The sequence below is a fragment of the Zalophus californianus genome, chromosome 13, assembly GCF_009762305.2.
Source record: "Zalophus californianus isolate mZalCal1 chromosome 13, mZalCal1.pri.v2, whole genome shotgun sequence".
Taxonomy (NCBI): domain Eukaryota; kingdom Metazoa; phylum Chordata; class Mammalia; order Carnivora; family Otariidae; genus Zalophus; species Zalophus californianus.
In genome coordinates this window covers 91,908,990-91,925,765 of record NC_045607.1, presented here as the reverse complement: position 1 = coordinate 91,925,765, position 16,776 = coordinate 91,908,990, and the positions used below count along the sequence as shown (strand labels likewise).

At 45.3% G+C, this 16,776-nt stretch overlaps 1 protein-coding gene across 4 annotated transcripts in view; it reads right to left on the bottom strand.

The window, feature by feature from the left end:
* Positions 1-230: 230 nt before the first annotated feature.
* The window catches only part of DIRAS2 (DIRAS family GTPase 2), a 30,788-nt gene continuing 14,242 nt past the window's right edge, over positions 231-16,776 (bottom strand). For all 4 annotated transcript variants that reach the window (XM_027616998.2, XM_027617000.2, XM_027616999.2 and 1 more), the window contains exon 2: positions 231-4,160. In XM_027616998.2, the coding sequence (XP_027472799.1) occupies positions 3,526-4,125 (600 nt within the window). In that variant the 5' untranslated portion in view covers positions 4,126-4,160 and the 3' untranslated portion in view covers positions 231-3,525. The remainder of the gene's footprint in view (positions 4,161-16,776) is intronic.

Here is a 16,776-nt window from a genome sequence, read left to right as displayed (position 1 = left end):
CTTCTCTTCCCCTCATGCTCCTGAGCTCTCTCTCTCAAACAAATAAATAAAATCTTAAAAAAAAAAAAAAGAAAGAAAGAAAACCTCCTGGAAACACTGTCCCCATCCCAGCCCCGCACAGAGCCTGACAGCCTCCTGTCCAGCAGTGAGCGCAGGGAGCAGGTGCAGGAGAACTAGCTTAAGACCCTCACCGACATGCCACACCGCCAAGAATCAGAAACACCATCACCTTCCAGCCAGGGGCTCAGAACTGAAGCTTTATTTCAATAGGTTCCATTATTCAGAACATCACTGGCAACTAGAAACTGGTATGCAAGTGTGGTTTTTATAACTGAAGAGTAAATAAAATAGAATCGATAATGGAATTGTACCAATATACACCGTAAATATAAATATACACGTTGATATCCCACATGTAGAAAAGTCATGCTCTGTAAATACTCTTGTCCACGTACAGTCTCTGTGGGGGACCGAGTTCCAGGATGGAGCTTTGAGGGTTTACGTGTGTCCCATTAGTGATGGATGCTTCCAGAGAGCTTATGTAGGCGCAACACATTACAAATCTTGAAAAGGAAATTAAGTATCACAAAGCAGTTTTAAAAACCTCTAACAGTTGTTTGTTCTACAAAGAATGAACATTTCTTCAGTATTAGAAATGGTGAAACAAGTATGCTAGCTTACAGTTATGTACAATGGACTGCTTTATACTTCAAAAATGCAGGAAGATAAATTATATATATATAAGATACATATATATAATTTTAGATCTAATGAACAATTCAATATTGCTCTTGTGTTGGTCTTGCTGTATTGCATGCATGCCCAGGGCACGCCCATGGCTTGTCACCAGATGGAGGAGGGACCGGAAGGGTCAGAAGGCGACTCGTGGCGCCCCAGGCTTATCCCCGGAATGCCACCTTCAAAGCAATATTTTGAGTTTCGTGACGTCCTGTGGCTAGGCCAACAACGTCTGTGCCCGTGTGCAACGTAGGATGGGTCCTCCAGAACCACAGCGACATACCCAGGACGGGGCCACATAAATACTAAACACACCCGATTCGGTGCAACTAACTCTTCGAGCCCTGAGACAACTGGGGATCTCCTCAAAGGCTGTTTTGAGATCCTCATCAAACCCTCAGCACGGTTCATAGAAAATACAGCAGAACGAAGACCCGTGACTGAGGCGTCAATGGCCTTCCTATAAACTCACGGGCGAAGTACAAAGGAACAAAACGGGTCCTAAATACACCCCAGTTTTCAATCATTAAAAGCTTCTCCTACCGATGAATCTCTAAACACCTCAACGGCAGACAGGGACGTGAGAGGTGGAACGAGATTTGTGACTTCTATCAGTGGGAACAGGGCACCTGGCAGGGAGCCTCAGGGACACACCGCTCATGACAGACCCCAGCCTCCGACTGTGGCCATGACGTCCTGTTTCTTCTTCCACTTAACCCACATCCAAATGACAAACCGATCACATGTCTCTGAGAACAGAAATAGAAAAACAAAATAGGGATAGGTTGAAAAATACATGTTCTAGAAAATTTACCAGCTAGGTGTCACTGTGAAGGCTGTGGGGCAGTCACCATGGGGACAGTGCCTCCCTCGGGACCTGCCGGGGCCTGCGGTCTGGCTGACGCATCGTTCTGCCCCCCCCCCCCCCGACCCCACTGGCGCCCAGGCTGTGTCCACACCATCCCTGCTCAGGGTGCCTCTAGGAGGCCAAGACGTGGGAAGACAGCGGGGCGGCTGGTTCTCAAAGGCGCCTCCCACACACGCACCACCACACAGGGACTTGGTAGCAGAGCACAGAGGAAGAGCAAAGGCAAGGACACGGAGCCAGAAAGGGCTGATGGGGGGTGTGCCGAGTGCACGGAGCTGCCGGCGGCCGGAGCCCTGCTCAAGTCAGCGAGACACAGCAGCTGCAGGAGAGACAAGCAGAACCAAAGGGGCTGCATGCAAACGTCCGCAACTTGACCACTCTGCGGAGGAGCCTGGCACAGCTGCCCGACCGCCAGGGGCTCCCCGTACCAGCCCGGGGCCCGCGGCACTCCCTCCAGCTTCCTCCGCCTGCCAGGCAGGCTGAAAGGAAGATTCTGGAATCGGGGCCAGTGTGAGCTACGCCGACTGGAACAAACAGGAGGACTCGCGGGCTCTGTCAGTGGGAACTTTCTGGAAGCAGAGTCAAACCAGACTGGACAGAGCAGTTAAGCTGAGCGGGCTGTGCCTGTGTCCAGCCACCATCCTGTCTCCTCGCCAGCGCGCAGGAACCGGCAGAGGCCCTGATTTGGTCTGGAGGAGTAAGGATGCACACAAGGTCATTAAGAGGAAAAGATAATTGTTTCCAGAGTGAAGAGCGCATTGAACGGCTCTTAGAAGACACTGGTAATGGAGCATGCAAGATAATCTATTACTTGAACACATTTTCCAGGAATATACTTTTGTTATAGACAGACCATCAAAAACACGGTGAACAACTTCTGTTTCAAAGTATTTCATTGAGGTGCAAAGTATGGTATACAGATATCCATGTGATTTAGAAAACGGATGTGCTTCTGGTCTTCGGATGGCCTCTGTTGGTTGCTCCCAGCTGGATACAAATGGAGTTACTGAAAAGAAGGCAACCATCTGGGAGGGAAAATAATTGTCTAAAACTAGCTACTTTAATTGCATTTATTTAAAATCTGAGGGGCTGCAAGAAGCAGACCCCTCATGGGTCAAAGGAAGGAAAAAGCACATTTCTAGAACCCTCGAGGGTAACACACAGAGCATTACCACGCTGCACTAGTCATGTCAAAATATCGTCACTCCCACCCTGAAGGGTCTCTGACCCAGCAGGATGCCCTTTGTGAACTCATCATTGTATGTGAAATAAATATTCCAAAAGGTGACAGGGACACCTGCTAACTAGGTCTAGTGATGGGAGTGCCTCCCCTTAGAGCGGCGAGGCTCACGGGTCAGGGACCCGACAGCGAGCACCCTCAGGGGGACCCCGTGCCATGTTATTTGTAATTCAGCTAAAGGACCTGGAATAGAACAACGTTGGCCTGGGCTCCCGCCCCTACCACCCCCGAGGGTGTCCAGCCCCCAAGCGAGCAGAGGGAAAGGCCTGGTCTGGTGGGGGGGGGGCAGTTGCAGGGTCACACGCTGTCACATGCATGCAGATGGGACCTGCTTCCCCCAGCCCAGGCTGCTCCCGCGGCTGCCGGCCCGACCCCTCCTCCGGGATAAACCGCCTTCAGAGACGGCCGGCGCCTCTCTCAGTTCCCCGCGATGCTGGGCATGGTGGCCTCCATCTGAGCCGCTGGGCAGAATCCCTGATTCTAGAGAGGGGGTGCTTATTGGTTGGTGGTGTGATAGGCCCTCTCGGGGACGACAGGGCCCGGCTCGGTCAAAAGGCGATTTTGAACACGTGGGCATCGTACATGCTACCCTGACGACAGTGGGTGTCACGTGGGGAGGGGAAGGGGACGGGACTGGGGGTGGGGGGGACACGCCACGGCTCCTCCCACGGACTGGCCTTCACATGACCACGCATTTGCCCTTGAGCTTTTCTTTCCTTTTCTGCTGCTTGCTCTTTTTCCCGTCGATCTGGAGGCTCACGGTCCTGCGCTTCTCTAGGTTGAGCAGCTCCTGAAAGAGCTCCTTCACGTTGTGGTTGAGCTTGGCCGAGGTCTCCATGAAGGCGCACTTCCACTTCCGGGCCAGGGCCTCGGCTTCGCTGCTCTCCACCTCGCGGCTGGGGCTCTCGTCACACTTGTTGCCCACCAGCATGATGGGAATGCTCTCCACGTCCCCTTTGATCTCACAGATTTGTTCGTAGATGGGCTTGAGCTCCTCCAAGGACTGCCGGCTGGTGATGGAGTAGACCAGGATGAAGGCATGGCCCTTGGAGATGGACAGCCGCTGCATGGCCGGAAACTGGTGGCTGCCCGTGGTGTCCGTGATCTGCAGCGTGCAGATGCTCTTGTCGCAGCTGATCACCTGCCGGTAGGTGTCCTCCACTGTGGGGATGTAGCTCTCCCGGAACGTGCCCTTCACGAAGCGCAGCACCAGCGAGCTCTTGCCAACGCCCCCTGCGCCGAACACGGCCACGCGGTAGTCATTGCTCTGCTCCGGCATGTTGCCTGAGACCTCTGACTGTCACCAGGAAGCACCTAGCAGGGGAACCAGACATGGGAGAGAACTCGTTAAAAAAAAAAAAAAAATACAAGGAAGTAAAGAAAATCTCGAGAAGGATTGCTTTACCCTCTTCTGATATAGCTTAAAAAGAATGGGAGGGATACATTTTGTTTTCACGGTCCCGACATAAGATAATTTGAATTTCATTTAAAATTCTAGAATTCTAAATCCAGTAATTACGCTCAATCTCCAGTTTTCAATAGGGCCGTCGCTCTATTCAGCAGCCAACTAGAGTCAGTCTGTTTCTCCTTCTCAGACCATGACTCTGAGCATCCCTGTGCCTAGGGAGAGGGTGCCAAGTCAGTCCAAGGCAGGTGGAATCAAGGAAAGGTAAAGGGGACATGGGAATGAACCACCCTCCCAACACACACACACACACACACACACACATAATCGCAGAGGACCCTTATTGTTTTACTCAAAGTGCTGTGAACACCCAATATTCAGGTCATAATAATATGTGATTTTTTATAAGGATAAGGAGGGGGGAGTGGAGGATGCTATTAATATTTATTCAATGTTTATATTAACCCATGAAATTCTCACCACCCTATAGCACTGGTGTCACTGTCCCCGTTGTACAATGAGAACACTGGAACACAGAGGGCTTCGGGGAATGTCGAAGTCCCTGACTTCACCCAGCTGGTGACAGGGGGCTGGTGGCAGTGGCTTGGGCGCTAGTGTGGACTGTCTCATTGAGCAGTGTTGACAGGTAACTAAGGAGCTCGGAGGGGCCTTGCATTCAAATCAAATTTCAATCAAAATTAAAATGGTCATAGGTAGTTTCTTTTTAAGAATTACCAGGAGCCGGGTTGCCTGGGTGGCTCGGTCGTTAAGTGTCTGCCTTTGGCTCAGGTCATGATCCCAGGGTCCTGGGATCGAGCCCCGCGTCGGGCTCCCTGCTCGGCGGGAAGCCTGCTTCTCCCTCTCCCACTCCCCCTGCTTGTGTTCCCTCTCTCACTGTGTCTTTCTGTCAAATAAATAAATAAAATCTAAAAAAAAAAGAAAAAAAGATTACCAGGAGCTGAGTGTTATTGAGATAACAGAAGAAACAACCAGAGGTGTTCGTTAAAACGGAACGGGGTTTTCCTTCATTACCAACATCACCCCTTGCCCAAGGAGTAAGTGTGCTGTCCTCACATATAGATGACCAAATATCTTTCATCCTGTCCCTTCTTTGGGAAGGAAGGACATATAACACCCAAAAAAGTTGAGAATTAATAAGCAATATCCAATTTTTTTTTTTTTTACCCCAAGAAGACAATACTGTGGAAATGAGAAGCATGGAACCCATTTTCTCCAGGAAGCCATGGTGCTGATATTCACACTTCCCATCTCTAGTAACTCATGGACAATAAGAAAAGATACTGCTCAGCAAAGTCGTTTTCAGAGGCAAATGATTAAATGTAATTAGCCATGGAAGCAAATAGGTGTGTGCAGTAAATATGTCCACTGGCAAACAGAACACTGGATCGAAGCCTGGGACACTGGCATTCCATCTTCTGATTTCTCCCTGAGTTCCCTGTATGTTTGCCTCCAAACCTGCTCAATGAAATCTCCGGCTGTTATTCTGTGCACTTTGGAAACCCTAACCTACCGAGAAGCTGAAGAAGCATCCAATGCCAGGAAAACACAGAGAGATGTCAGGCAGTTCACTGACAGCAAAAAGCTTCAGGAAAGCCCACTCAGGAGTTTGCACAGTCTATTAAATGCTCACGAGATCATTACAATTAACTTGACAGTGCAGAATTATAATAAATTGTTCTACATTTTCAAAAAATGCAATGTCCTATGGGACCTGGCTTGAAACCTCAGAACAAGCCTCTCTCTGTGCTTGGGAAGCAGTGTCCACACTCAACCTTGCCTTGTACTATGGTTATTTAGCTCCAGCCTGGAGTGTGAGCATCTACCTGGAAGGGAAGGTCTTTAACAAGCTCTGTACCCCAAAATCTCTGTGGGAGCCCCAGGTCTTGAGCTCACACTCATCCTGTGTGTGACGAATGTGTTGCTGGGCATGCTAAGATGTCTCCATTATTCAACTGGCAACCAAAATATAGAAAGCCAACACTAAACGTTAATAGGAAGACTCCACAGCTACGGCTATGAGCTTGTCCAAGAGATATCTACTGAGCTTCCTCTAAAGGCCAGGCTCTGGGCGAGGGGCCAGAAAACCCATGTGTAGAGGGCAGACCGAAGGCAGGGGCTCTGTTCTCATGGATCTTAGGATTAAGTGAAACAGGCAGAAATGAGAAGATGACTTCACAGATAATTAATAAATTATATTACAGCAGTGCTACAAAAGAGAGGTCTGAAGGCGACTAATCCAACCTAGGATACCAGAAACAACTTCCCTAAGGCGGTGGCATGGAAGCAGGAACCTGATAGTTACACAGAGGACAGGCAGGTAAGAAGGTATAAAATTCACTGTTTTATAAACATTTGTAAAAAAACCCTCTAGATGATATGCAAACTCAGTGCTCACCCAGTAGAAGCTCACAGCATTAGAAGACAGACAAGCATAGGAAAGCATATAGTACACTCTGCCTGGTTGCTGCTGTGGTAAAATCATAAAGGCAGGAGGAGAGCCCAGTGGGGCATCTAGTTCTGTGCGGGGCCCTCAGGAGAGATGTCACAGAGAGCTGGGTGAAGATGCGAAGCAATGAATGGCACATCATCCAGGAGTTGCGGCCTCTTGCAGATGTCCAAGGGCAGGGATAGAGCCAACATTGTGCCAGGATACAAAGCCGATGCACACTGGCATCTGGGGCAGAGCTGGGCAAACAGGTGAGCAGTGACATCATTAGTCAAGATGAAAGTCAAGATTAAGAAGAAGTAGTTGTGAAGAAGGTGATGAGGGAGCAGCTGTGATTGGGTCAGGTTTGTAGGACAGACTGGTAGAGATAGTATCTGGTAGGTGACTGGGCTTTAGTCTGAAAGCTCAGCAGAGAAGTCTAGTCTAGTGATAAATATGTGGGTCTCATCCACACATAAATAGCACTATAAAAAGTAAAAATCAGCAAGGGAGAAGGCATGTAGCACGAGAGAAGACCGAATATGATGTAAGAGAACTTGGTGAGTTATCTACTTAAACTTTCTGTACTTGAGTTGCCTGTACCAGAAGATGGAGGTAATAATAGCACCTTCTTCTCAGAGCTGCTAGGGGGCGTTAGTGAGACAAGACAAGACCCAGCACTCGCATGGTTAGGAGCCCAAGCTCTCTGGTTACATTTAGTAAGGACTGGGCAGAAAAGGGGTCACAAGGAGCAATAGGGACAGGGGCACAACCTGGAAAGAAAGCACAAAATGCCAAGAAAGCAAAAAAAAAGTCAAAAAAGTCATGGAGGGGATGCAGCTAAAGCAGTGCTTAGAAGGAAACTGTAGCTATGAATATCTATGTTAAATGAGAATAAAGATTGCAAATCAGTAACCTAATCACCCACCTTCCCAGAGCAAACTAAACCCACAGGAAGAAAAATGTAGGAAAGATTACAGTGGAAGTTAGTACAATAAAGAATAGAAAAACAAAAGAGAAAAATCAAGAAACTCAAAGTTGGTTCTTTGAAAATATCAACAGAATTAACAAACTTTTTGCCAGACTGACCAAAGAAGTGAGAAGACTCAAATTGCTAAAATCAGAAGGGAAAGAGGAGACATTACTACAGACCTCGCAGAAATATAAAGTGTTATAAGAGGCTCCTGTGACCAGCCTCATGGTAACATGGTAACACTAGGTAGCTCAGATGAGACAGACCCAAACTACCAAAGCTGAATCAAGCAGAAATGGAAAATCTGGAAAGACCTATAGCAGGATATTAACCAAAAAACTAGGAAAGTCAGGTCCAGATGGTTTCACTGGTGAATTCCAGCAAACATTCAAAGGACGAATACCAACACTTCACAAACTCTGCCAAAAAGTGGAATAGGAGAGAACACTTGTTACTCTTTTTGAGGCCAATATTACCCTGACATCAGCTTGAGACAAAGATATCACAAGAAAGCTACAGACCAGTATCTCTTATGAATATAAACAAAAATCTTCGACAAAATACTAGCAAACTGAATCCATCAATATATAAAAAGGATTGTACATTATAACCAAGTGGGATTTATGCCAGAAATGCAAAGTCGGTTTAACATCCAAAAATTACTATAACGTACCTTTATCAATAAAAGACCAAAAAAAATGATAATCTCAGTAGATACAAAAAATTTTAAAAAATGACAAAGTTCAGCACTCAGTCATGATTTTTTCTTAAAAAGTGACAAATTTCAGCACTCAATCATGATTTAAAAACAAAAAAAAACAAATAAGGAATAAAGAGAAATTCCCCAACCAGAAAAAGGACCTATTATGAGACAGGGCAACGAAGACAATACTTAATGATGAAAGACTGAATGTTTTCCCCCTAAAATCAGGAAAAAGACAAGAGTTCTCACTCTTGAAGCTTCTATTTTCCATTTTCCAGGAGGTTTTGACTAGGAGAATAAGTCAAGAACATAAAATAAAATCTAGATTGGAAAGGACAAAACAAAAGAAGGCATAACCTTGTATATAGAAAATTTTAAGGAATCTTCCAAAAAGAAAAGAGAACCAACACACTAGCTCTAAAAGGTTTTTGAATATCCATATGAAATTCAACTGTATTTCTACACACTTGCAGTGAACAATCTAAAACAAAATTAAGAAACCAATTCCATTTATAGGATCATCAAAAAGCATAAGATACTTAGGAATAAAATTAATGAGGAAGCATAAACATTACACTCTGAAAATTAAAAAATTTCATTGAAAGACTTTGAAGACCTAAATAAGTGGAACGGCACCCCCATTTATGTATCAGAGGACTTAATTTTGTTAAAATGGCAATATTCCCCAAAGCACCTATGGACTCAATACAATTCCTACAAAAATCCCAAATGGCTACTTTACAGAAATTGACAAGCTGATTCTAAAATTCACGTGAAAACTCAAAAGCCTCAGAAGAGTGAAACAATGTTGAATTTAGAGAGAGTGGAGGGGAGGGGAGGAAAGAAGACGTTGGAGAATACATACTTCCTGATTTCAAACTCATTGAGGGGCAGTAAGCCACTGTATGTGATGCCATTGTCTACTGATGCTGAAACAGATTCACAGATACAGAGCAATAGGTCCAGAGACCCCCAGGGTGAGAAATAACATGTTCAAGGTAACATGGTGGTCGTCCAGATTGTTCTGAATGATCTTATTCTTTCAAAATTATTATGGGACTGAAATAGCAACATTTTTTAAATATCATAAAAAACCAGGACACCTAAGAGGATTGGTTCTCAGACCCAAGTTCAAAGAAAGTATCCTTACCGATGGAGTGTGGGGCGGTAGCAGGTGGAGGAAGACTGACAGAGCTTCAGTTAATTGGTGTGCGGGGGGCCACGGAGGGAGTCAAAGCCACCTTGCAGTGTATCTGGGGGCACAGAATTGAAGAGATGGCCAGAAAGACAAGCGTGGCTTTCTCTTGAAGGAAATTCAGGGCGTAAGGCAAGGGGAAGAGACAATCAGCCTGGGGCATGGTAGGGGAAGAGTATCTGTATGGGTCTGGTGATACATATTCAATGCAGCACATCTGAAAGAAGACAGGATGCACACGGGGCAGGTTGCTTTTCACAGGGAGGCGAGAGCAGGTGGAGACACAGGATGCCACCCGGGCCCAACCCCAACCACCTGCGATGTCTCAGCTTAGAAACTTTCAAACAAACAAATGAAAGATGACATAATGCATGCACTCGGTTTAAAAGATGAAGGAGATTGTAAAACACGCTTTCGTCTGCACCGAGGCCCCTTCCTTCCTTCAGCAGCCTGTCTCTCTTTCCATAAATAACCGCTGTTGAAAAGAACGGACACTCAGTTGTCACTTCCTGGTGCTCACCATTATAATTTTAAATAATGCACTCGCTGCTTGAATCATAGATCTTAATGTCTTGACTTATTGACTCTGGACCATATCTTTCTATGAAATCAGCACAATGCCTTCCTCCACTGCCTAGGTTTTGTTAGTTCTACTCTATTTTTAAAGTACATACCAGTATTTCAGTTTTCCAGGTATAACATTTACAATTTGTTCCAAAATTTATATTAAGGCTTCTGTGCTTTACCTGCAGGTTGTTTCTAAACCCTATCAATAAACAGCATTAAAAGGGTTTTGTAGGGATGCCTGGGTGACTCAGTCCATTAAGCGGCTGCCTTCAGTTCAGGTCATGAACCCAGGACCCTCGGATCGAGTCCTGCATTGGGCTCCCTGCTCAGTGGGGAGTTTGCTTGTGCTCTCTCTCTCTCTCTCTCTCTGACAAATAAATAAATAAAATCTTTTTTTAAAAAAAGGGTTTTGTACAGATTTTTCAAGGCAGAAGTAGTTAGTAGGACTGAACCCACTGAGGGAAAGTTCATTGTCAATCAGACTTTGCTGACTGATACATAATTTTCTGTGTCAGCATCACAGGGGTCTTAGGTTTGGCTGGGTTTTTCCCCCTAGCTTTTTTTTTTTTTTTTTTTTACCTTGGTAACTCTTAGTTGCCTATTTTTGTATTTCAGTTTATTCTCACCTTCCTTGGATTCATTTTATGTTTTGGTATAAACATTACTGATAAATTCTTTTAGATGGCATTAACATTTCTGAGTTCATGCCCTTCTCGCCTGATTGATGCGATCCTGAAGCCTAAGTTCAAATTATTTCTCCTCATATTTTAAGGATTATATGATTTTTAACCTGATCATCCAGGGATATCAATATGAAACCCGAGACAGTATGATACTCTTGCCTCTGTAGGGGAGCTGGGATCTTCCCTTCTCTCTGGCAGGGTGAGGATATTCTCTTTATTCTGGGAGTTATGACATCTCACCAGGATGTACCTAGAACTGCTTTTTAATTATGTTTTTTGAAGGTTGGGGGAGGCTTAGAAACCTGATCACTTCTGCAGCCTGGGTGAATTTTCTTCCATTTTTATTTATTATTTTTAAAGATTTTATTTATTTATTTGACAGAGAGAGACACAGTGAGAGAGGGAACACAAGAAGGGGGAGTGGGAGAGGGAGAAGCAGGCCTCCCACCGAGCAGGGAGCCCGATGCGGGGCTCGATCCCAGGACTCCGAGATCATGACCCGAGCTGAAGGCAGACGCTTAACGACTGAGCCACCCAGGCGCCCCATCGTCTATTTTTAAAAAGTAAATCATCCCAGCCCCTATACCTTCTCTCTCTTTCTGGAACTCTTCCTAGGTGATGGATCGAGCATACCTATTCCTGATTTCTCTAGAATCTTTTCACTTACATTTTCAATGTACTTTTCCTCCCCCCTGATTTTTCCTTTCTCATGGAAGCACTTTCTTTCTTGTCCCAAGGAAGGTGATACCACGCTGTCAACAAGAAAGCTAACTGAGATTTGTCACTGCTGTTATTATCACTCATCTGAGCTATCTCGGGTTCTGTCTGTTCATTGTTCACGGCGTTGTTTTCACGAATGTCTGCTAGTCCCTGGTTGTCCCCTGCTTTACGAAAGAATCGCCACGCTGGCTGGGAGGGGCAGCTAGAATGGGTTCCCTGGATGCACAGATCTGTCCACCAAAGGCCATGCCCTGAGTAGGACGACTGTCTGAATACCTCTCTACTCTCCTTTTCTGGAACTTGTCTGAACTCAATGGTCTCCCAGCCCCTCACATTTCTAAAAAACTTATACACAGACAAATGAGGGAAAGGGAGTAAATGAGCCATCCCAAAGTATCATAAATTGCGTGTCTTATACTAAAGAATTCAAAATGAGACATTTTAAATACTAAAAATGAGGTTAGTGGTGCAGTATTATGATTTATAAGAAATGCACATTTGATCATTCAGATGATGAAAAGACATTTTTCATACATATATCGTCTTCATCATGGTTCCTGGCTCACAGCTCCCAAAACCCTTGGCATTTCCTGAGTGAGGAGAGTAACGGGAGCATCTTTTACTAGAGGATCTGGTCTCCAGAGCCATAAAGGTGAAGTGGGTGTCTTGTTATTCATAAGGAGCCCCTTTCCACCACACCTGGGCTTATGTTAATGAGGGGACCTTTGGAAAGCACCTAAAGACTGGGGGGGGCTGGTTGCCCGGAGAACCAACCATAAAGAGAGCCTTGGAACTTTCAGCCTCCTTTCCTCCCACCTCTGGGGAGGAGAGGCCTGGAGGTTGACTCAATTGCCAATATGGCCAACTATTTAATCAGTCACCACCATGTAATGAAGATACCATAAAAAGCCAAAAGGATGGGATTTGGGGAGCTTCTGGGCCAGTGCACATGTGGACTGCAGGGAGAGCAGGGAGAGGGGCACCTGGAGCAGGCACGAAAGCTCTGCCCCCTTCCCCATCCCTGGACCCCTGCATCTCTTCCACCTGCTGTTCCTGAGCTATTAGCCTTACCTACTAAACCACTGATCTAGTGAGTCACGTGCTTCCCTGAGCTCTGGGAGCCACTCTAGCAAACTAATCAAACCCAAGGAGGGGGGTCACAGAAATCTCTGATTTACAGCCAGTCAGAAGCCCAGGCGACAATCTGGGCTTGCCACTGGCATCTGAAACAGAGGGCAGTCTGCTTGCAGGACTGTGCCCCCAGCCTATGAGATCTGATGCTCTCTCGGGGTACACAGTGTCAGAAGTGAGCTAACGTGCAGGGCGCCCAGCTGGTACTGGACAAGTATGGGATGCGGGGGGGAGCCCACCCCACAGGCTTTGTCACTGGGTGCAGAATTATGGGAGGCTCTCCTAGCCTATACGGCCTGGATTCTAGGGAAAATGGACTTCAATTTCCTGAGCCACTTCGATTTCCTGCCCATCCAAATACCCTTTGGGAGAAACAGATTTATGTGAATGAGGAAAAAAGCCTCTCAGGTTAAACCACAGTCTTTACCTGCATTCTAGCCTGAATTAAGCCTGCTGCAAAATAAATAAGATAAAATAAAATAAAAAATTGTTCAAACCAGACAAAAATCCTAGATTAGAAGAAGTCAGCTCACGAAGCGTGAGCGTCTGGAAAAGCCTGACAGTCTGTGTGCTATCCTGCCGCAAATCCTCACGGACAGTCTGAGATCAAAGGCACTCGCATTTCCAGATTACACGGGTGGTCTCTGCTTGATTCTTGCCTTGGTTTTCCAAGATGCCTTCTCCTCAAAAACATCTGTTTGTATCATAACATTTAAATTTCATTTTTAAACAAATTCCATATAAATCCTCTCCATAGGAGAGAATGCTTTTATATATTTTTAGAATCTCAATTTAATTCAAGACTCATTTCAAGTACCTTCTTAGCTGACCCTAAAAAATGACAGATTTGTTAGTAGGAAACATTTGCCAGACCGTAAAGAGTTAAACATCTCTGGCTTATCTTTCCCCAAAGAAGCAGACTCCTTTTTCAGACACCTTGCTTTGTGGTGTTCTGGAAACATCCTGCCCTGCCGTGTAAGGACAGGTGTTGAAGCAGATGACACATCTACACCCAGATAAAGGAGCCACCATCCTTGGGGGATGTTAGGGGGCGGGGGGTCCCCAGCTATTCTGGCAAGACTCATGGTATCTGCAAAAATGAAACAAATGGAGAGACATGGGGATGTGGTTTGGATTGGAAGGGTTAGAATATATTATTTTTTAAGGCTTTCATTATTGAGAGGCAAATAATACCCACCAGCTTAGGCACAGAAGAAAGGTCCACTAATGTTTGTCTGATGCTATCCCCTGACCCTCATGCTCAGGAATGCCACGGAGCCAAGCAACATGCATTTCGTGACGCTTTTCACACTGCCCAGAGCCTGACTATATTTGGAACATTTTCTGCTTGACTCCTTTTCTTTCCATGCAGGTGTGGGAAATGAAAAGGTAAATCATGCGAATAAAAATACCATCATCACCCTGGTCAAAGGATCAGTTACCAGGGTGGGCCCCCCCATGCCCAGGGCAGCAAGCTAACCCCGAGGGGAGGGGACACCAAAGGAAGAAGGGGAAGAAGGCAGTGGGAACTCGGGAACTCTGCAGACCAGGAGCAAGGAAGCGCTCCGTGCCAGGCGGGAAGGGTCCGTGCGCTGCAATGCGCAGCCTGGGCTTTCCTTCGCCATCAGCCTACTGAAACGGGGCTCTGCATAGGCGTACGTTGATCCGTGGGCTTCTAGGTTGAGACAAATAAAAGTTGACAAATTGGCAAGTGGCTACAAAAGTCTCCCTCAAACAATCGTGAACTACTTTGTTACTCAGGCTTTTGGGGTCCTAGCTAAGAATCACTGACAAATCCAAGGTCGTGAAGCTTTACCCCTATGTATTCTTCTAAGAGTTTTACGATTTTAGTTCTTATATTTAGGCCACTGGTCCATTTTGAGTTAGTTCTCGTATACGGTGTGAGGAGGGGCCCAACGTCATTTCCCTGTGGATATCCCGTGGTCACAGCACCATTTGTTAGAAACAGTTCTTCCTCCAGAGAATGATCTTGATCCTCCTCATCAAAAATCAATTAGCTGTAAATGTGAAGGTTTATTTCTGGACTCCCTATGCCATTCCATCGGGCTATATGTCTGTTCTTATGCCAGCACCACACTGTTTTGTCTACTGTAGCTTGCAGTTAAGTTGTAAAATCTGTAGGTGTGAGGTCTCCAGCTTCACTGTTCTTTTTCAAGATTGTTTTGGCAATTTGGGGCCCCTTGGAATGTCATGCAAATAAGTAAACTGGACTTTAGTCAAAATTAGAAACTTTGGTGCAACAAAGAACACATTATTGAGAAAGTTAAAAAAGAATACACACAATGGGGGAAAATATATTTTCTGACAAGAATCTAACATAAAGATTATATAGAGGACTCTCATAACTGAATAACAAAAAGAAAAACAAACCAATTAAAAGATGGACAAAGGGCTCGTATAAACATTTCTCCAAAGAAGATATACACATGGCCAAGAAGCACATGGAAAGCTGTTCAACATCACTAGTCACCAGGGAAATACAGATCAAAACCACACTGAGGCACCACTTCACGTCCAGTAAGATGACTACTCTCCAAAATCAAAACGAAAGACCAAAAGGCAATCAGAAAAGAACACGTGTTGGAGACATGGAAAAATTAAACATAGAATTACATAGAATTATGACTCAGCAATCCACTTCTGGGTGTATACCCCCAAATAACTGATATATAATTGATATATAGATATGTAACTAAAATAACTGAAACGATATTTGCACACCCATGTTTGTAGCAGCACCAATCACTATAGCCAACAGGTGGAAGCAACCCAGGGTCCACTGAGAGAAGACTGTATGAACAAAATATGATACATACATGCAATGGAACATTACTCAGCCTTAACGGGGAAGAAAATCCGGACACCTGTTACAGCATGGATGAACCCTGAGGACACTATGCTGAGTGGAATAAGCCAGTCACAGAAGGACAAATACCCTATGATCCCACTTACATGAGGTCCCTAGAGTAGACAAATTCGTAGAGACAGAAGGTCACACGGTGTGCATGCCAGGGCTGGGGTGGGGGTGGGGGATGGAGAGTTAGCGTTTGATGGGGACGGAGTTTCAGTTTGGGGAGGTGAAGAGTTCCGTAGATGGATGGTGGTATGGTGTGAACGTACTTCAGGCCCCTGAACTGTGCACTTGAAAATGATGAAAATGGTGGATTTTATGTCACCTGTATTTTAGCACAAGAAAAATCTGTGATTGTCAGTGAAAACATTTTTAGCAACAACTGAACCCTGTCTTAAAGACCACCCTCACGACACGAGCACAATTAACAGCACCAGCAGGACAGGCGACCCCTCTCCTTTTCCATCCGTGTGGCAAGTAAAAGCATTAAGGGTCTGATCTGATCTGGCAAAACCAAAGAAAAACCTGATTTCCCGAGAAGACCAATGAACATTTGCACCTACTTCCTGGACCTAATTTGATATTGCATCAAAAGTAGTGGTAAATACTGCTATTTGAAACTAAATCTGGTAGAGACTGTTGTCCAATATGGTAGCCGCTCCCCACGTGAGCTGCAGCTAGACTCAAGGGACAAGTCCTGCACTAGATTTTGGACACTTAGTATAAAAAAGAATGCTACATACCTCATTCGTAACTGTGATAAGATGATAACTTAAAATGATGCCATTTCATATAGATTGGGTACAGTATTTAAATTAACTTCACCTGGGTCTTTACTTTTTAAAATGTGGTTACTTTAGGGGCGCCTGAGTGGCTCAGTCGTTAAGCATCTGCCTTCGGCTCAGGTCACGATGCCAGGGTCCTGGGATCGAGCCCCACATCAGGCCCCCTGCTCGGCGGGAAGCCTGCTTCTCCCTCTCCCACTCCCCCTGCTTGTGTTCCCTCTCTCGCTGTGTCTCTCTCTCTGTCAAATAAATAAATAAAATCTTTAAAAAAATAAGAATGAAAAATAAAATGTGGTTACTTTAGAAAATGCAAAATTACAGACATGGCTCACGTGGTATATTTGCTGGTATGCAATGCTCTAGGACAAATCCCTACAACTTTTTCTTTAGCAAAGTTTAACAACACATAATTATGCAATCTGTTACAAAATTTAACTAAATGTGATTTTT